The sequence below is a fragment of the Myotis yumanensis genome, unplaced genomic scaffold (genome assembly GCF_028538775.1).
Source record: "Myotis yumanensis isolate MYYU_CA2020_CCGP unplaced genomic scaffold, mMyoYum1.0.hap1 SCAF_13, whole genome shotgun sequence".
NCBI classification, from domain to species: Eukaryota; Metazoa; Chordata; class Mammalia; order Chiroptera; family Vespertilionidae; genus Myotis; species Myotis yumanensis.
The window spans coordinates 18238096-18258506 of NW_027223764.1; the positions used below are offsets into that span (position 1 = coordinate 18238096).

At 56.9% G+C, this 20411-nt stretch overlaps 1 protein-coding gene and 1 long non-coding RNA gene across 3 annotated transcripts; one reads left to right on the forward strand and one right to left on the reverse strand.

Moving 5' to 3' along the window:
* Nucleotides 1–10578: 10578 nt before the first annotated feature.
* Nucleotides 10579–17154, reverse strand: TLX1 (T cell leukemia homeobox 1). Of its 2 annotated transcripts, none has more exons than XM_070431843.1 (3): nucleotides 16293–17154; nucleotides 14031–14268; nucleotides 10579–11674 (listed from the first exon to the last, which is right to left on the reverse strand). In XM_070431843.1, the coding sequence occupies exons 1-3, from the start codon at nucleotides 16858–16860 to the stop codon at nucleotides 11452–11454; spliced, it is 1029 nt and encodes a 342-aa protein (XP_070287944.1). In that variant the 5' UTR covers nucleotides 16861–17154; the 3' UTR covers nucleotides 10579–11451. The 2 variants fall into 2 exon arrangements, with proteins under 2 accessions (XP_070287944.1, XP_070287943.1); XM_070431842.1 differs by having other exon boundaries at nucleotides 14031–14232; nucleotides 16293–17071.
* Nucleotides 17155–17278: 124 nt separating this feature from the next.
* LOC139021462 (uncharacterized) lies at nucleotides 17279–18853 on the forward strand. The gene is made up of 3 exons (XR_011473516.1): nucleotides 17279–17406; nucleotides 17856–17963; nucleotides 18716–18853. It is a non-coding gene; the product is annotated as an uncharacterized lncRNA (long non-coding RNA).
* Nucleotides 18854–20411: the final 1558 nt, after the last annotated feature.

The following is a 20411-nucleotide window of genomic DNA, read 5'->3' on the forward strand; positions in this document are numbered from 1 at the left end:
GCTGCTTCTCCCCATTGTCTGGCAATACTCCTCTCTTGACTGATGATGCTGTGACTTCTTCAAGAGTTACCTTGCAAGAGGACCCCATTTACCCTCATGCTCCACCCCTCCTATCCACCATTTTCTCCAGATATGTCAAATCCCAGGATGCCAATTTTCAGGGGGATGGTTCTGTTTGAAGGAGTAGAGACAGTTGAAAGAAACCTAGGCTTCCAGGTGCTGAATCTAGAACAAGGACTCCAGAATTTTTACTAAGTGCTTGTATGTCATTAAATTCTGCCTAGTCTAAAGTTGCAATGTCAGTGTAACCTCAAAGAAATCTGAAAACTTAGGAAGATAGGAACATTGGAGAAGATTTCTCATGTGCAACCTGACTCCTACTTTGGGTCTTGAGGGAGTAACGTGAGTAAGGATAATAGGAACCTTGAAGATGCACACATAGTGATGTTCGTGCCAAGAGTCTAGTGACTGGGGTGCCAGCAGCAGTGCCCTGACCAGCTGTTCCTGTGGTGCGGCCTCATGGTGTTTTCTGAAGCCAGTTTTCCTCAATTCTATCTTTCCTGTTGATCCTGTGAACAACCTTCAATCAGGATTCAAGGAAGGAGCGTGTTCTCTGCAGTCTAGGGTTGAGAAGTATTTCCTGAACCTTCTGGAGGGTAATCTGGATGCTATTAAAAATTATTGTTCTTCTTAGCCACATATGAAAAGAACCTTTTTTTTGAGGTAAATATTCTGATATCTAACATAAAAGGGGTTCTAAGCCTTGAAACACTGTACCCATGAGTTTACCTGTTCCCTAGCTGTGTGAGTTTCTCCAGAAGTGCTCTGTGGCCTGGTGAAGACAGCAGGTCTGAGGTGGTGATACGACTCCAGGCCTGGGGTGTGTCGGTGGCTCGGATTAAATGAAAGGTCAGGCTGAGTTGGAGAGGATTCTTGGCTGTGTGGAGAAGGAAAAGCCAGGAGGTTCCAAGCACAGTAAACAGGGGTGTGTGTGTGTGTGTGTGTGTGTGTGTGTGTGTGTGCTGTTTCCTACGGTCCCTTTCGTGGACGCTGGTCACTGAGAACACCCATTTGTCAGAGCAACTGGGTGACTACTGGCAACTGCCAGGCCTGTGGCCCAGAGATTTTAAGGACTCAGCGCCCCGCCCCTGCTCCCAGAGGTCCGAGGCCAAAAAGGCGGAGACGTTGGGAAGGTTCGTGTCTCTGGGAGGAGCAGTCAGAGCTGGGTTAGCGCTTCTGTTTCTCGGGATTCCCGGGCCCTCTGAGGAGTGGGGAGAGGCGGCGGCAGCGCTCACTGTGAGGAACCTGGGCCCTGGCCGTGACCCTTTGCAGATGCTGCGAGCTGGGTGGTGGGAGGGAGAACTCACCGCGGTGTGTGTGTGGAGTGGGTGGGGTGGGGAGGAAAGCCGGCTGATCCCATAGGTGCCCCCTTGGGGGCGTCCTCTCTCTGTTGGAGAAACGCCTGCCTGTCTCCTTCCGGAGCCTCGCAGGGCCCAGGGCGCAGGAAGAGCGAGAGAGGAGGCTTAGGGGGGTGCTCTTTGCCCCGAGAGGACGGGAAAGTGTGCTTCTCCTTCCAGGTTCTCACCTGGAATCCTGCGCCCCCTTCTCCAGGCCACAGGGTGAATCCTGACCCAACGCACCCTGCCCTCCCCTGGGTTTGCAAGCGCGAACCTCGCTGCTGCCGGGTGGGTCGGTCCCGGGGAGGCGCGGCGCCCGCGGCGGGGCAGAGCTGGCTGAGCTCTGCTCTCGGGGTCTCTGCCCGAAAGCCCCAGGAGCGAGTCCGGAGCCCAGGGCATTTCCAGGTGAGACAGGGCGGGACCTGGCGCCCGGGGGACCTCTCCATAGACACTTGTTTCCCGCAATTCCTGGAGGCGGGGAGTCCGGGGTCCTTGCACTTTCCTGCGGGCAGGTCCCTGGACAGGATGAACCCCACAGCACTCCATAGCAGATCTCGCCGAGGCCCAAGCCAGCCGCCTGGGGCGCACCCCTGGCGCTCAGGGATTTAAAATAAAATTTTAAAAAGGCAAGCTCTTCTCGGCCAGGGCAAGGGCGCCTCTCGGGCCGCCCTCCGCAGCCCGGGCAGCCAGCCGCACTCGGGTCCCGGGGCGGAGCGACTCGCAGCAGAAGAACCGCCCGACTGCGGTCTCCAGCCTCCGCTCCGTGGGGACCGCGCAGCCAGGCCCGCGCCACCAGCGGAGTGGAGGCCTGGCCCGAGCTGGGTGGCGGTTCAAGTTTGCCGGCGGCTGAATCCCCGCGGGTGGGTGCGGGCTGCGCTCTCCTCTGGGCCGCCCCGCCCCTCGGCAACCCAGGGGACCAGATGTGGGGGACATCGGCGCAAGAAGTCCCTTCTCTCCTGGAACCTATTTATATTTCGAACTCCGGATCCTGGCGGACGGGGCTTCCAAATGAGAGCCTGTTTCTCACCCTTTTCGCATTTCTGGCAAATTCCAACCGCTGCTGCCCCGCCAGACAGCCCCTGCGACTTGGGGGGAGGAGGGCGGCGCGGGAGAGGGTGAATACGGGGTGCTAACCATCCCAACAGAGCTTCCTGGACACAGGCTTCAGGATGCCCCACGCCCTGAGCTGTCCCCAGCGGCGCCTCCCCTCCGGGCAGCTCTCTGTAAGGGCCCTTGGTACCCTGCTCGCCAGGGCTCACTGGGGTCCCGAGAACTGTGAACTGGCTGTGACGCCTCCGGACTAGAAAGGGAGCTGGGTTGCTGTGTGGAGGGGACGGTGGAACCCACCCCAGATGGCTCGGGGATGGCTAGGGGGCCTCCCTTAAACGGAGGGTTCTGCTCAGTTAGTCCAACCAAAGGCCGTCCAATGACCTGCTGCTTCAGCCTGCTGTGGGGTTAATAATTGTCTACTCCCTCTCCTTCTGCCCAAACCCCTGCAGAATCTGCCCCAGGCAGTATCCAGCCACCCTGTGCTGGCCAAAAAACACCCAATTTCTGGCCTGACATGTTTCAAAAAGAGAGAGAAGCCTGTGGATATGAAATGGGTTCAAGATGGGACCGTGTGTTTGAACTCCAAGCTGGGCTCCTGATAAGCAAGCCAACGTGCAGCAGCTGGTTCTCCCTTGAAAGCAACTGAACGGTGAGAGGACGCCAGTGAAGTCCCCTGAGAATTTTCCTATGAACTTGCAGGATTGGCCTCCCAGTCCGTGGGCAGTCAGGTGTGGTCACGTGGCCACCTGGGAACAAGTGAGTGAACGCAAGCGCCCCTGGGTTTCCCTGGACTGGAGGGAAATGGGGGGTGAGGTCTGGGGACAGCCGCTGGAGTGTAACTGAGGGATGTCCAGGGAAAGAGGGGGTGAATGAGTGGACATGCAGCAGGACTATCCCCTTGTGTGGACACAGACACATGGTCAGCCTGAGAACCAGCCTGAGAGTCTGAGGGAGACAGAGCAACAGTGAGTTCCTGTGAGCACGTGAGGTGTGCAATGCGTGTGGGGGGTGGGGAGGGCACGTGGCAGGGGGACTTGCCGACCTGCAGCAGCCCCACCCCATTTTGGGAGCCTCCAGCCCTCTAGAGCTGGGCGGATCCTCAGGAGGTTTCCTCCCTCAGGTCTCCACCCATCCCTGCTGGGTCTCTACCAGCTCTCACTCTGCCCGCCAGTCCCGTGGACAGTTGGGCGCCTGTGAATTCGGGGATTTGCTAATCTGCCCCTTGCTTCAAGGAGGGGCGGGAAGCACAGCACCTAAATACACAATAAGCCTCCCTTTGAAGTGCTTGGAGGGAAAACTCCCATTGAGGAGAGCAGCCACTGGACTTTCCCCACAAAATCCAGGATCTAGGACTGAGGTGGGGAGAGCAGGGCCACTGCAGTTCGTAGAAGGAACCCCACCGCCCCACCCAGTGTGTGGAGAAACTGGGTCAAGCCGCCCTGGGGCGCCCTGAGCCTTTCCTGGAGCACCTGGAAAGAGCCAAGTGCTTTTACCTGAGTTATCTCCTTAATCCCTTCAGAAATCTGAGGAAGGATTGGCCCTATAATTTGGGCAATAAAAGTGCAGGCTCCTGAAATTTAATTGACTTTCCGGAGGTTAGAAAGCACAGAAGCTGAGCTCAGAACTTAGGCTGATGTCCAAAGCCACCTCAGCAGCCACTTGGGAGTGAAAGAGGACTTTAGAAAGAGGACCAGGTGCAGAAGGAGAGGAAAGGGCAGGTTGGAGGGGCCACACCGGTAACAGGGAAGGAGCAGGACATAAGGGGCCGGGGAGGGGTGAGAGGCATGCTGGAGAGTGCATTATCAGAACCATGTCCAAAGGGGTATTGTTTGCGTCTGTATTTTTCATGTCTGTAAATAAAATGGAAAAATCCTCTAGGGCAAATAAAATGAGAGTGCAAGCCATATTTGACGAGGCACTGGGTCTGAGAACCCAGGATTCGATCTCGGACAGAGGGTGGTAGTCTAAGACCTTGATCCTTGAACTAGCATCAGCCCCATCAGAAGTTGTTTTAAATCTGGAATCTCAGGTGTCACTCCAGATAGAATGAATGAAAATCTGCATTTTAACAAGCGTTTCTTCCCCACGTTAAAGTTTAAGGCCTTGTCAGGGGATATTTATACAGCAAATAAATGAGTGTGCCTTACATTTGTATATAAAGGAGCCTCTCCAGGGAGGCAGGGAAGACAGGGCTGATTTTACTGCCTAAATAGGTGGATATAAAACCCCTGCAGGCTGCACCCTCCTACCTACCCCAACACAGTCGGAATTCTCCAGCCCAGAGCAGCCTCCCCGGCCACAGGCTTGGCTCAGGGCAGATGGAAAAGGAAAGGAAGGGTTTCCCTTCCTGGTTCTCCATCCCTTTGTCTAATAAAGTGTGGTCTACTGTTTCTATTTTTAACTTTCTACTTGTTTGAGTCCTCCCAACCCCCTAACCCAGAAGAGGGAGAAGGAGCGGGGGATGGCGGGGGGGGGGGGGGGGGGGGGGCAGGGGGGGGGGTAGCGCACAGAACCCCCTTCCATCCCAGAAGGAGGCAAGCCCAGGCTGGGAAGGCCCGGAGGGTGGGTGCTGGATAGGTGTGGGGGAAGAGGAGGTCTGGGGGGGGGGGGGGGCCTGGCAGAGCTTCAGGACTAATCATGGGGGGAGAGGGAGAGCAGGCATTCAGAGCCAGAAGGGGTCCAGTGGCTTGGGAGCATTTTTTCCAGAGTCCTAGGGGGCAAACTCCCAGTGGACTTCTGAGCTAAGAGCTCCCTCCACAAAATGAGACATCTCTCAAGGAGGCTGGCAGGGTCTCAACTCGAGGCCTCCCCAAATCCACCGCATTCCTGGACTCAGCCATCTCTCCCAAGGGCCCTGGTTCTAGGGTTAGACCCTGAGTTGGAATGCTGGTCCCCACCTTTTGTTAGCTGCCTGCTTTTAGACAAGTTGCTTAACCACTCTGGACTTGAATTTTCCTTGTCTCTAAAGTGGGATGGAAATACCACCTACCTCACAAGGTGGTTGTTAGGTACATGTAATACCTTGCAGTGGTTCTCAACCTTCTGGCCCTTTAAATACAGTTCCTCATGTTGTGACCCAACCATAAAATTATTTTCGTTGCTACTTCATAACTGTAATGTTGCTACTGTTATGAATCGTAATTTAAATATCTGGTATGGAGGATGGTCTTAGGCGACCCCTGTGAAAGGGTCGTTCGACCGCCAAAGGGGTCGCGACCCACAGGTTGAGAACCGCTGCTTTAGAGCCTACTGCAGTGCCGGGAACAAAGAAAGAGCTCAATAATGCTGCTTATTAATATTCTTATCGTTATTATTTTCTACCAGGGGCTGGTAGTAGCCACCCTGCTGTCCCAAGGGTCCCTCAGACCCCAAGCTCCCAGGGCCTTGGCTCCAGGCACCTCTCCCCGCGCGGCCCCTAGAGGGCGCTCAGAACTCACTTGTCTCTGCGTTGAGGCCCAAGGTCCGGCTCCCACTTTGAGGGGCTGAGTCGCCGCCTCTGACTCCAGCTTTTGGGTCTTGAGACTCCTATGCAGGAACCGAAGATTCGTGGGCTCTGGGACCACAGGGTGGAAAACGTGAGGGGCAGGAGCAGCTCCCACGAAAGCCTTAGGGCGACACTTGGCACAGGGGGCCTCGCATCTCCAGGCTCTCCATCACCTTCTCGCGCACCCACCAGGAGACCGGATTTCCGTAGGCTCGCGGAGGCAGCGGCGGCGCCGGCCTTCTTAGGGCCCTTGGCCAGAATCCAGGGCGGTCCGTGGCCCCAAGCCCAGTCACAAGCTCGTGGGATGTGTGGCCGCCGGAGCTGCGGGGCTGGAAGTTAATGCGTCGGCCTAGAAAATCCCCACCCCCAGACCCTCCTCCCTCGGGGATAAGGGAGGAGGAGAGAGAAAGCGGAGGAGGGGTGCCCGTGGAGGGGTGGCGGCGGGGTAACCGCGCGTAGGAGCTGGGGCAGAGGGGGCTGAGGGGGTAGGAGTATGAGCGTAATTGAAAATGCCCGCAGTGGAGACTGTGTGTGCGTGTGTGTGTACCTAGCTCCGCACACCTGTGGCTCCCCTTGAGTCATGCGGCACACCCCATGCAGAAGGAGGCATGCGAGGTTGTACACAATGCAGGCTGTGAGTGAGGGGATGTGAGTTGGCACCCACCCCTCACGACAACACCCCTCCCTCCACTCATCTCTCGTCCTCCCCATCCACCAACACACCACCTTCCCAGTCCGCTCCTTGGAATCCACACTGGCTCCAGCCCTCCCCTCCTTTGCTCAGTCTGTTCCTACCCGGCTCCCTGGGGTGAGGAATCCGGGCGTGGGTGCAGGTGAGCGGTGCAGAGGCTCCCTGGGCCCATGTGGGCAGCAGATTCGTGCCATTCTGGAAAAGCCCAGGCAGCTCTGATTAGCTGCCCAGACAGATGCCTGGCTGTGGGGCTCCGAAGGCTGAGCTGATTAGGGAGTGCCCGGATGACGAGTTGCTGCCTGGGGGCAGAACTCTGGGGGCGCGTGGGAGTGAGACGTGTGTGACGGTGAGGAGAGCAGGAGGGAGGGGGCTCCTCCCTCAGCTGGCCTGAGGGGCCCTCCGGGCAGCCCTGGGGCCTCCGCTTCTCCCTTCCCCAGCATGGCTGCCCATTCCCAGCTGCTCCAGCTCTGCACAGCCAGGAGGGAGGGCCCTGCCTAGTGGGCTCCTACACCTGGAACCTGTTTCACCCACCTGCAAGCCACTCGCACCGCAAATGAGGCCCTTCTGAGTCCTGGGCAGAGGGCAACACCACACCTGCCGCCGTGGTGGGGGCATCACAAGGGAGTGCTGAGGCCAGGCCCACACAGTCCCCAAGCACAGAGCCGCGCACAAAGCCACTATTATAGTTAACAGGTTGAGCCAGATTCTCTGTGTGCCTGGGAGGCCCCGCCGGCTGCTAGGACCCCGGCCCTGCCTGGGTTTCTGGGCCTCCACCTCCCCGCTGGGTGCCCAGCGCTCACTCAGGGGGGATTTGGTCAGTGCAATCGGCTCACTCCAGCCCAGGAAGGAGGTAGGCCTCTCCGCCCAGGCAGGTTCGTTCATTTCCCTCCTTTCCCGGCACCTCTACGCACAATGATTCGGATAATTCCTTTTCTGGTTTTGAACAGAGACCGACCGCTTCTGGCAGGCGCGTGGCAGGCCGGAGTGGAGAACTCTCTGCTGCGGGTAGCTGGCCCAGCCTGTGACCCTCGAAGCCCCTCCCCTCCTGCCTCGGCCCCAGGGACCCGGTGGCAGCCCGGCCTTTCCCGGCTGCCGCGCGGCCTTCGGCGGCTGATGCGGGATTCGCCAAGATTCGGTCGCAACGAATTCCTGGCAAAGAGTGGAGAGTCTGGCGCGGTTCCTCAGCGCCAAGAGCCTCAGGGCCCCGGGGATCTGGTACCTCTGGGAGCCTCAGGGCATGTACACGTGGAAGGGAGACCCGGGCCACCGGCGAGCGCAGGGAGCGGGACGGGAGGTCTGCTGGCTGGATGGTCTGGGCAGCCGGGAAGCCGCCTGCGCCCGCAGTAGGCGTGGGTAGGGAGCAGCAGCACTGGGGATCTGGCATGCGGGGTGCCCCCTTTCCTGCAAACTGGACAGGAGCCGCCGAGGGCCACCGGGCTGAGCGGTCTTTCGCCGCCGGGCAGGAGTGTGAACCCCAGCTATTTGTGAAAATGGGGAGGGGGGAGGTATTTGGGGGAGGAGGTGCCTTATGCCTAATTTTGCTTGCATTTGTCTTGCAAGACGGGGAGAGAGGTGGCGGCGAAGAGCCCGCGGGACAGTTGTGTTTGGGCCAGGCAGCCGCTCCCCATTTTTGCCCCAGCTCCTCAGTTTGACTGTCTGAGGCCAGAAAATATCCAGGAGCCTCCGGGATATTTTCAGCAGCTTCTTGGAGGGGTGGGGATGGTTCCAGGGACTGGGAGATGGTAGGAAGGCCCCGTCTCCTCCAGGTCCCGCGACTCTGCCGCTGGGAAGCACGGAAGGTATGTCATAAAGGCCAGAAACGGAGGAGAACTCAGAACGAAAAATGCAAAAAGTGGGGGCTGGGAAGCTCCAGTACCGGTGAGAGGGGAGGAGACAGCCAGACCTGCCCTGGCAGAAGGAGGCAAATTCTACCCGGTTCCAGGAGGCCATTTCCGGATTTCGCTCAGCCGGGGTACTGGGCGCTGCAGCCGCTGCAGGCCAGAGACCCACCGCAGATGTCATGACCAACAACACAGTCTGTCAGGGTCTGGCCTTGGTCACCCCCTGGGCCTGTGGGTGGGAGCAAGAGGCTGGCCTACCATTGATTTTTGGATGCAGAATTCTGTCTTACAGAGAGCCAGCTCAAGGGGGCCACAGCTGAGGGATGAAGACACATGGTCTATTCCCCACAAAGCCAGTTTCCCCTTGGGCCTCCTTAGGTGGGAGGTTGCTATTCTTTGTCCCCATTTCATACATGTCCAGGATGGCAGCCTGATCAGGGATGAAGGACAGTGGCTCTCTGATGGTTTCCATGGCTCCCTCAACCCCAGCTCTGCATGCACAAACATCCCCTCCCTCCCTCCCTCCAGAGCCTGCAGGTCCTGGCCCCCAGATGTCCCTCAAGCTCAGGCACCAGCAGCTGCCCCGTAGCACCAGCTCACTTCTAGTTTCTAGCCACCAAGTTCTCTCACTCTTCCACCCCAAAGAAAAAGCCTCCTACCTCCCCCCTCTACTCCCCCAGAATGGTATGTTCCCCAGACCCTCCACCACCTGGCTTCTTCCACAAAAGCAGGCCCAAGTCAATTTTATACACCTGAGGTTGGTCTAGTGCAGTGATGGCGAACCTATGATACGGGTGTCAGAGGTGACACGCGAACTCATTTCTTTGGTTGATTTTTCTTTGTTAAATGGCATTTAAATATATAAAATAAATATCAAAAATATAAGTCGTTGTTTTACTATGGTTGCAAATATCAAAAAATTTCTATATGTGACACGGCACCAGAGTTAAGTTAGGGTTTTTCAAAATGCTGACACGCCGAGCTCAAAAGGTTCGCCATCACTGGTCTAGTGCGTGTGAGGGGGGGGGGGGCGCTAGATGTATGAAAGTGTTGTGCACTATGGCTGCTGTCCTGACTGGAGTGATTTGGGGCCTTTCTGAAGGTCCCTGAGAAGTCACTTATTCAGATCCCACCTAGGGTAGGCTAGTGCTATGAGCTGTGAAGTCCTGGTCAGAGGATCCTGGCCCCCTTACTGACTCAGTATGTCCTAGTTTCTGCAGCTTGCTGGGTAAGGGCCTAGAACTCCAGAACTCCTAGCAGATGTTGGTCCCCCCACAATGTATCTGCACACCCTACCTTAGAGCCCCCTCATCTTGTCCACCACCAGAATATAATTATACCCACTCACCCACAATCACTGGCAGGGACAGTCACCCACAATGATCCCCACTCCCCACTCCCCACTCCCCACTCATTCATTTCCCCAAATATTTACATACTGTTACAAATGATGCATACAGTAAAATATACATCTCACACACAATTACATTTACACAATTACAGAGGATACACAAACATTCACACATTTAACACAGAAACAGATTCACAAGGAGAAACTAATATGTACTCTCACAAACATTAACACATGGTTCATACACAATCACAAATACCGGTGGGTAATCATAAATTATCTCTCAAAGCACAGCTCCATTTAAACATAGTTACACACACACACACACACACACACACCACAAGTTCGAGTGTATAATGATAGTTTCGATTTGTAACTTAAGCAGAAAGAAGCACACACAATAACTGAGAACTCAAAAAAATAAAATAATTGCAAACACAATTACACACTATTACAAATCAGTGATATTCTGATTGCCCACACCATTCGGAATGCACACACGCACGCGAACACACACACACACACCTCACACTCCAAGACATGATATCCTCTTAAGCACTAGCTGTCCCGGGAGAGCCTTTCTCTCCCTCCTTACCTCAGCTCTGCCTTCTCTCTGTCTGTCCCCCTTCTTCCTTCCTCTCTCCAGAGCCTGCAGGTCCTGGCCCCAAGATACCCCTCAAGCTCAGGTTCCAGAGCTGCCCAGCTAACACCAAACCCAAGTAGCTGTAGGGTGTTGGGCTCAGCAAGGAGCAGGCAGCCCTAACTCCGGATCCGGAGGGTTTTATTATTTTTTTCACATAAATTACACAAGCACTTTATAAAATGGTTGCACAGAAAACACCTTATAAGTGCATAACTTAAACCCCCCCTATGAACAGGATCTGGAGAAACAGGCTGAGTTTGTGTGAAAGCCTGCTTGTGAGTACCTGGGAGGGGCTAGGATGTGTGATGGAGGTCTGGCAGGCCAAGTGACACTGTTACTGCTGTTGTGTGTGGAATGGTGTCTCACAGTGTGGCCACAGCCTCGTGTTTATGAGAAGTGCCATGCTGTTCAGAGTAAGTCTAGGTCACACCTGGCCTAGGATAGATAGTGAGAATCAAAGGTAAGAAGGCTATGGCCCTGTGTGTGCGGGACATTCTGCCATAGGTCCCCTGTGTGTGATCTGGGGTGACACCAAGAGGGACGGTGGAATCACCTCTGTGTGGGCCTGTGTGTGTCGGTATGTGATGAGGAGTGGGATACAGAGAGAAGGTTCCAACGATAGCCCGATAGCCCGTGCTGTCCTCTGGGGACCCCGGAAGCTCTTCTTCTCCCTCTTCCCCCCTCTCTCTCAGTCCCACGTTAAAAATCAGATTAAAATAAAATAGATGCAAACTGAGGCGACTCTGAACAGTTTTAGCGGGCGCAGGACTGCGTGGGAGTCAGGGTGTGGGTCGCGGGTCCCTGTGCTCTGCACTCCTTTCTTCTTTTCCACGGAAGAGAGCGCAGTTTCGGCAAGCAGGCAGGCCCCACTTGGAGGGGCGTGCTCCCCTCCGTGGGCAGTCCGAGGCCGGGAGGGTGGGAGAGAGTCCTGGCTCTCAGGCCTCAGCGTTGACCCCTTGGCTGGGCCGGGGTCTGAGGGGTGGGCTGGGCAGGCTCACTCGCAGGCCGAGGCCACAGACGTGACGCTGGTGATCTTGGTTGAATCGTCAGACCAGGGCTGCAGGTTCTGCAGGGCGAAGAGCGACGAGTTGTGAACGCAGAGGGGGTCCGCGGGCAGCGGCTGCGCCAGGCTCTTCTGGAAGGCCTCTTGCTGCAGCTGCAGGAGGATGCGGTTCGCCTGCTGCCTCTCGGCCTCGCGCTCCTCCGCGGTCTGCCGCCTGCACGGGGACAAGCTGTTACCCACGCTCCCGAGCGATCCTGGGGAGACCTGAGCGCGCAGGGGCACTGCTGCCTTGGCAGCACCCAGCTCCAGCGTGGGCCCCTCTACGCACCCCCTTATCTTGAAGATCCCAACTCCCACAAAGACTGGTAACCCCAAAAGTAGACGGAACCGAGCTGTAGCAGGGAAGCTGCGTGAAAGTCCGCTAGGCAAGGAGCTGGGGCTCCCTGTCCACGCGCAGCGCCCACACAACAGTCTCGAAGGGCTCAGCCAAGAATAAAATGGCATCTTGCCTCCCCCCAACCCCCAGGAAGACCAGACACCCCCGTCCCAATCCTGAAGGGCCTCGCCTTCCCCACCAGTCCAGGAGGAGGCAAGGGCTGTGGATGCGAGCTGTCCTGCGCGACCTCTCTTCCCCCTTTTCTCCGCGAACGTGTCCCAGGCCTGGATCTCCTGCGCGAGCCCTGTGCCCTGTGCCTGCCGGGCTACCACCCGGCCAGCCGGCTTCCTCCGCGGCGTCCAGGGAGGCGATGACTCACTCCATTTAATGCCTCTCCTCCACCCCGTCAACTGAGATCAAACGTCTGTCTCTAAGGTGGACAGACCTAATGGGAGTCCCCGGGGCCTCCAGAAGCAATTTGTAGGCGATCGATGAAGCCGCGCGAAGCCAGCGAGGGCCTCTCCGCGCGACGGACGCCGGCCGGCCTCCCGCGGCCCCTTCTTGCTTTTCACTCGGTGTCTCTGGCTCTCTCCTTCCCCTTCTTTCCTGCACTTTCAACTGTTCGACTGATTCTCTTCCTTCGGGCTTTTGTCTTTATCTCTTGTTTTCTTTCATCCCCGCCCCTGCCCCGTTGGCTTTCTCAAGATTAAGGGAATTTGTTTGAAACGAAAATGGAGGTTTTTCTCATCTATTGCTTTTCTTTTTCATACCTAAGGCTTCATTAGGCTGCCTGGTTTCCTTTTCTGCCTGGGTGGGGTCTCTAGCTTGCCTCCCCCCCCCCCCCTTTGCGTTTAGGTTTCTCTGTTGCCTGTCACTCTTTCTCTGTCCCCCACCTGGGGGAGGGTCTTCCCTGGCTCCCTCCCCTCCCCTGGCTACAGCCCTGAGTGGGCCCTGCGAACACCGGTGTACCCCTCCCCAGCCAGCCTCGCTCCCTCTGCAGCTAGCTTTCCAGAGGTCTGAAGCTGGGCCACCCTTCCCCTGCGGCAGGAATGTGGGGAGGGGTGGGGAGGGCAGCAGACTCGCGGGGCAGTGGCTTCCTTTGTGGCCACCACGGGCGGAATCCCGGGCAGATTCCTCGCCTTCATTCAGTAAAAGAGGAAACTCCAATTCCTTCCTCAGGCCCCAGGCCCGCCCGGCCCGGCGCCGCCGCCTTCGCCCAGACTCCTGCGCTCCCCCTGAGGCCTGAGCTAGCGAGAAACGCCTGGCAGGCGTGGAACCGAGTGTGCGGGCTGGATGTGCGGACGGGAGGGTGCAGAGATGCGGGAGGGGCCGGCGGAGAAAGCGCTGGTGTGTGTGCGGAGAATAAGGCTGCCACGAAGTTGGTGGGACACAAGAAAGAGGGGGAGGGAGGGAGGATGAGAGAGACAGAGAGGGACAGAGGTCGAGGTGCATGTATATAGGGGTAAAATTAGTGTAGTGGATGTGTGATGTGAGAAGGGTAATCTCTCTCTCTCTCTCTCACACACACACACACACACACACACACACACACACAACCATCTGCTCCTAATTGATCCCGGGTTCTGTGGGACCATCGAAAATCCCGCCACAGCCGGCGCGGATTGATTTTCCCCTTCCAGAGTGGGGAACCCGCGGCGGGAAGGCGGGGCGGGGCGGGGGGGGGGGGGCGGGTGGTCGCGGGAGGAGCGAGTCCGCGGAGTCCAGGCGGAGGTCTGGGGCCCCAGACGCTCTGCAGGGAGCCCGGCTGGGGCGCAGAAACCGGGCGCAGGCCATCCTGCCTCCAGTCTCCGGGATCGAGGGGCTATCTCTGTAAGTGCACGTTTGCGCAAACAAAAGGCCCCGCGGGACTCACTGACCCAGACAACCCGGACTGCAGAGACCGCTCTAACCCGCTGCCTCCTCAAGCAGCGGCCGAGACCAGCCGCGCTTACAAAGGCATTGGGTTGCCGGCCAGAAAGCCAGGAAGCCTCTGATCAGCAGAGCCAAGGCTCGCCAGCCTCATCTCGGTCAGTCGCAGCGCCTGCCTCCCACTCCCCGAGAGCCTAGCAGGAGCTGCTGGCTCCTCCGAACACATCGGGAACCGGGAGCGGAGGGAGTGTGACGTCCCGAGAGGCCCGGAGCCGTGAGCAGCGGAGACCGCGCCGCCCGCGCCGCGCCCGCCCCGCGCGCTCACCTCCACTTGGTCCGCCGGTTCTGGAACCAGGTTTTGACCTGAGCGTCAGTCATTTTGAGCGCCTTGGCCAGGGCGGCGCGCTCGGCGGAGGCCAGGTACTTCTGGCGGTGGAAGCGCTTCTCCAGCTCGCAGATCTGCAGGCGCGTGAAGGACGTGCGCGGCTTCTTCTTCTTGGGGGGCGTCCGGTTCTGATAGGGGTGACCTATACGGCGTGTTACAGTGAAGGGTGAGAGGGCCACTGGAGCGGGAGACAGACAGATGGCAGAGGCAAGCGGCAGAGCGTCAGGAGGCGTCCCAGGCCCGACACCCCGCGACTCAGCGAGCATAGCAACTAGACCCCAAAATCAGAGCCGATCAGGGCCTCGCTCCTCCCTTCAGCCCTCAGCCCCAAGCCGGGCCGGAAAGGGCTCCCTCCCACCGCCAAGCTGCAGCCGCTGCTGCCACCACGGAGGCCTCCCCAGTCCTGGGCTTCCACGTGCCCAACCAGACACTATACCACAGCCACCTCCCCAGTCTCCCTGAGGCAGCAGAAGATGGCAGCCCCCTAGGGCCCCCCACAGCTTCCCACTGCCCCAGGCCTCCAGCCTCAGAGAAGTTGCCCAATAGTAAGAGGCTGGACACTGCCTGGTCCTGACCTAAGCCTCCATCACACAGCGATATACACAGACACATCACATACAACAGTGGCAAGCTATAGCTCTACACATCCAAACAAGCCAGCAGACAGGCACAGGCACTCAGGCAGACACGCACAGGACATGGCAACACAAGGCAGTCATATACTCCCTCCAAACCTTCCTTAGGCCTGAAGGACGAGGAGATGCGTGGCTCCCCTAGGTAGGCCTCTGTGAGGTACCTTTCAGCAGACCCAGGATTACTGGGTTCCAGGCTGGGGCTTCCCTCAGAGTCCTTCCCTCATTCCAGCGCTGAGAGGACTTGGGTTGGGACAGTGGAGCCCTTTGAATACAGGGCCCTTCCTAGAGCCCCAAAGTGGAGTGGCTGTTCTGCCTCTATGAACCTCCCCTCCCCCCAAAAAAACTTTTTGCCACAGACCTAGAGTCTGAGCCAAGGTTGGAACAGGAGCAGGGGGGTCTGGGGTGCCCTAGGGTCTAGCTCTAAGCTGCCTACCCCCTCATTCACAGTTGGGCGCTGGAGCCCAAACCCCGCTGGAGTCCCGGCCTGTGCCTCCCTCCTCCTGCTCCTAAGGCCTGTCCAGAACCCAGACTCAACTCGTGGCTGCTTCGCTGCTTCCCAGCGGGCGTGGGGGCCTGGCTGGGCGGGAAGATCATACTCTCAGATCCAGGGGATGCCAAGGGAAGCGGGAAGTGAAGCCGGGGAAAGGGCCCGCGCCGAGCCAGGGCTGAGCGCCGACAGCGGAAGCGGGAGCGCAGAGAGCCGGGACTAAAGGAGGAAGGCGGGGAGCAAGCAGCGGAGAGGAGGGCAGCGGGCGCCGCCGAAAGCGCAATCGTCCCAGGGAGTAGTCCTTTGGCGGCCAATCGATCCTGGGCCTGGCCGGTGCATTATTTACGCCGGAGGGCCAGGGGTAGGAGGTGGAGCAGGCGGAGCCGGACAGAGCCAGGGGTAGGAGGTGGGGGAGAAGGCCGAGCCGGGACAGAACGAAAATGAAGCGGGCGGCTCAGCCTCACGCTGCCACCGACCTGGAGGAAGCCCGCAGTTCGGGAGGAAAGGCCCGCCAGCTCTGCCGCTGTGCTCGGGCTCGTGGCCTCTGCTGGCCCGCAGCGCAGCAGACACTGGGACTTGGAGTGTGTGTGTGTGTGTGTGTGTGTGTGTGGCTGGGGGGTGGGGGGGCGGAGGTGGGGAACCTGTTCTTTCCTTGCGTCTGGTTCTGGGGCTCACCGCCTCCCAAGAGAACGTTGGCCGGGACGGAAGAAACAGTTTGTTCACATCGCGCCCCTTCTCTGAGATTCCGGGCCCCAAGTGCGGGCGGAATGTGTCCCGAAGCTACATTCCCTTTCCCTCCCTCTGACCGGGCCCAGGACTCCGCGAGGGGACTCTGGGAGCGCTTCTCAGAGCAGGGGTCCGGCGGGAGAGACGCCGCGGGCCCAGGCTGGGAGAACTCTGCCAGCCTGGCGATTCCTCGAGCATAGAAAGGTGGCAGGCGGCTAAACGTGGGGGAAGCAGCAAGAGGAGCTGAGCGACCGACCGGGCAGGCACAGGGGGCTGCAGGGAGCCACGAGGGGGAAGGGAGAGCGCAGAGCCCGGGCCGCGGCCAGGCCGGGCGCGCGCGGGCCCCGGACTCACCTGTGAACCTGTCCTTTGTGTATCTGCGGTTACTCTCCATCCAGGGGAAGGTGAGGCCGGTGAGGTTGTTGACACCCGGCACGGCGGGCACGGAGGGCACCGTGGGCAAGCCAGTAGCCAGAGGCTGGGGGTGGGCCACCGCTCCAGCGAGTGGTCTGTGCGCGGGCACCCGAATCACTCCCGCAGCGCTCAGCGCCCCGCCGCCGCCGCCGCCGCCGCCGCCTCCCGGGGCCGGGCCGCCCGCCAAGGCCATGTTCACGTTGTAGGAGCCGGCCAGAGGGCCCATGCTGCAGGCACCGCCCCCGCCGCCCGCCGGGCCACCAGGACCGCTCGGGCCGCCTGCGCCGTAGGCCCCCGCGTTCCCGGCCGCCGCCCCGGCCACCGGTCCCCCGCCGCCGTAAGCGTAGGCGCCTCCGACCAAACAGCCAAGGCCGTATTCTCCGTCCTGGAGGCGTGAGTTTGGCCCCATGCAGCCGCCCTGGTCCGGGCTGTTGAGGATCTGGTCGATGCCGAAGCTGATGGGCTCCGCGTGGCCCGGGTGGAGATGGTGCGGACCCAGGTGCTCCATGCCGACCCCCGCCCTGGCCCCGCGGGGGGGGGGGGCCTGGGCGGCGGGGCTCGCTGTTTTTTCGCTCTGGGTGCAGCGCGCAGGGGCGCGAAAGCAGGAGCGCTTCCTGGCTGCGCCGAGACTTGGAGGCGAAGTACGCAGAAGGGCTAAAGTAGGGGGGAGGGGAAGGAGAGAGGGGGCGCGGTGTTCTACTCCTCTCCGGCTGCTCCTTCCCCTCTCCGGCTGCTTGCTCGCTGTTGACTCTGGGACATCAATCACCGGGCGAAAAAGCCCGGTGCGAGGGAGCCTAGCCGTTCCGACCCGGTCTCTCCATTGGCTGTGAGCAGAGAGAAGCGGAGTGAATGACAGCGCGGGGGAGGGGCGGAGACGGGGAGAGGGAGGCCGGGAGCCGAGACAGATGCCGGAGCCAGAGACAGAAGGACGGAGACTGAGGCGCAGAGAAGTAGTTCAGGAAGAGGGGAAACCGAGACTTAAAAGGAGAAAGAAAAAGAGCAGGAGGTGGCCATTCCCAGAGACTCACAGACAGACGGAGCCCAGGAGGTGGAGGTCAGAGCCCTCTTCCCCACCAGGCAAGAGCCGCCCCCTAAATTTGAATTGGGCCAAAGGGGTCCAGGCCACAGGCCTCTGGGGAGGAGGCGTCCCTTGGCTACTGGAGAATCTTCCCAAGGGCTCAGCTGGGAAACACCTGCCCATCAACCAGAGTATTTACACCAAACGTCAAGCCCAGCTTGTTAGACAGTAGAAGACTGTCTACTCCCAGGTATGGAGCCCAGGTCAGGGAAAGTGACTTCCGGCTGGGCCTTCTTTGAAACACGGGCCTATGAACTACTGGCTATATGTTGGGAAAAAAATCAACCACCACCCAACTGAGCCTGTTTAAGGAAACTGAGGAAGGGAAGACTTCCTGAAAGGCAAGCACAGACAAGGGAGTTCGCTTGAGGCCTGTTGCCATGGTGCCTATGCTTCAAGATACCCCTTTCCTTTAAAATAAACAGATGTCTCAGGAAGCAGTTCCCACAGTATGTGAATGAATTCAATCGGATTGTTTCACCTAGCAACTAGGCCAGGAGTGGAAATTTCAAGCAAGAAACCGTCAGACTGTGGTAAGGGGGAGGGGTTATTTTCTTACTTTTGGAATCTAGGGTCTTAAGGCAGTGGGGGCCTGGGGATGGTGGGACTAAGATGAGGGAAGTGCATCCAGAACCAATTTAGGCCTTTTCAAAGTTTTGCCTGTGGCTGACTGGCTTAGAGCCCAGGAGAGGAGGAAACTCCCTTTTCTGCTTCCCCTTTCCCCTCTCCAGTAGGGAAATGTTTGATCCCTCCCAGAAGCCAAAATTGGGAAAGGCATAGGTTGGATAACTTGGGATCTATTTCTGGTCTAGTCTAGATTCAACAGGCCTTCAGAGAGGAGTGTCTCGATCGGGCAAGGTGCTAGAATGTGAAGGCACACATTCTACTTATCAAGTCTTATTACAATGTAATGTTTGCTTTGGCCTATGACTTCCACTTGAAGAGATCTCTTTGGAGGCAAAAAATGGCTTACTTATCTCTGTTACCCCCCGTCCCCCGTGAAGTATAGCCCCAACCCACAAAATATATTCATTTTGAGTGAATAATGAATGAATTAACCTCCTTATTCAACAAATTTTTTAAGCACCTACTATGTGTCAGGTATGGTTCTTGGCACTGAGAAAGGAGCAGTGAACAAAACAATGTTTCTGCCCTCATGGAGCTTGCATTCCATAGAGGAGATGTAAAGAAGCAAATACAATAAGCCAGAGGATGATGAGTGTTATGGAGAACACTATAAACTCTACACTAACTCTTTGAGATGAGTATTAACCCTATTTTACAGATACAAAGGAACCAAATCTCAGAGAGGCTAAGTGAGGTGATAAGATGGAGGAGCTGGATTCTACTTGCTTTCATGGGTTACCCTGAAACCCTGGTTGCTGGTTGGAACAGCATCTCTAAAAGGAACACCTTGTCTAGGCTCCAGGCAAGTACTCCAATTCAAGTACTACACCTCAAACAGGAGGTTCCATAACTTTCTTTGGAAGTTGTTTGAACCTGAATGTGTCTCTTTCCTGCTTCTTATGTTGAAAGAACTGAAAAAGAAATAGATAAAAGTGTTTTACTGAGAAACTACTATGTGCCAGGCACCACACCACACTGATCTCATTTCAGACTCACACAACCCTGTGAAGTTAATAGAAACATCTCCATTTTTAAATTATTAAGAAAAAATGAATCTTCATAAGAGTATTTTTCTTTTCTTTTAAAATATATTTTATTGATTTTTTACAGGGAGGAAGGGAGAGAGATAGAGAGTCAGAAACATCAATGAGAGAGAAACATCGATCAGCTGCCTCCTGCACACCTCCCACTGGGGATGTGCCCGCAACCCAGGTACATGCCCTTGACCGGAATCGAACCTGGGACCCCCCAGTCCGCAGGCAGGCCAACGCTCTATCCACTGAGCCAAACCGGTTTCGGCAAGAGTATTTTTCATAATGAATAGTATTATTCATAAAGCAATTTTGATGAATTTTGATGAATAGATAAATAAAATGAGGTATCTGTACAAATGACTTTATATTCAGCCATAAAAAGGAATAAAAAGGACATCCTGGTTCATGGTACAACGTGGAAGAACCTAGAAAACATTATGCTAAGTGAAGGAAGCCAGGCACAAAAGGCCACATATTATATAATTTTATTTATATGAATCATCCAGAATAGGCAAACCTATAGAGACAGAAAGTAAATTAGTGGTTTCCCGGAGCTGGAGGGCGGGGGGGAAGAGGGGGGGAATTAACTACAAGTAGATACAAAGTTTCTATTTGCAGTGATGAAAATATTCTGGAGTTAGATGGTTATGGTTGCACAACTTTGTGAATATACTAAAAACCACTGAGTTGTACAATTTTAAGGGTTGAAATTATGTTACATGAATTATATCTCATTTTAAGAAAAACAAAAACTGAGACTCAGTGGGACGAATGAAGTTGCCCAGAGTCACACAGACAGAAGAGGACTAAGCTGGGATCCTAAACTCTGAACTCCTTTCCTGCAGAGGCTGAAACTATAGGGAGAGAGCCTTCAGCATCCGTTGAGGTTGGGTCCCCATTGCCTTGCTCTGTCTTCCTCCTTTTAGTCAAGAAGTCACATTGTGTCTAACAACAGTTCTGCCTGCTGCAATTAAAACCCTATCTTTCTTGGTTATCCTCAAAACTTCTCTTTGCCACCTCTGGCCCATGCTAGAAACCCCTTGCGTGTTCCTAACACTCTCCCCCTCCTCCCTCTCCCCCTCCTAATGCACCTTTCCACCCCCCTTGGCTTTCCAGTCCTGCCTGATCCAACCCTTTGGGCATCTGCCTCACTCACCTCTTGAACACCTCACTTCTGTCACCGGTTGTCCAGGGTAGCTGGGAGGAGACCTCATCCTTGCTGGCCTAGCCTAAGTTTGGCAGAAGTCACCGCTGCCTAGGGGTCCACTAAGACTGTCAGGATGCTCTTCTCACCAAATTCAACCACCCAGGGACATCCTG

Coding starts and splice junctions, on each gene's coding strand:
- TLX1 (XM_070431843.1), bottom strand. CDS start 16,860: ATGGAGCACCTGGGTCCGCACCATCTCCACCCGGGCCACGCGGAGCCC. Junction 14,269..16,292: donor CACAAAGGACAGGTTCACAG/GTGAGTCCGGGG, acceptor CTCCCGCTCCAG/TGGCCCTCTCACCCTTCACT. Junction 11,675..14,030: donor AACCGGCGGACCAAGTGGAG/GTGAGCGCGCGG, acceptor GTCCCCGTGCAG/GCGGCAGACCGCGGAGGAGC.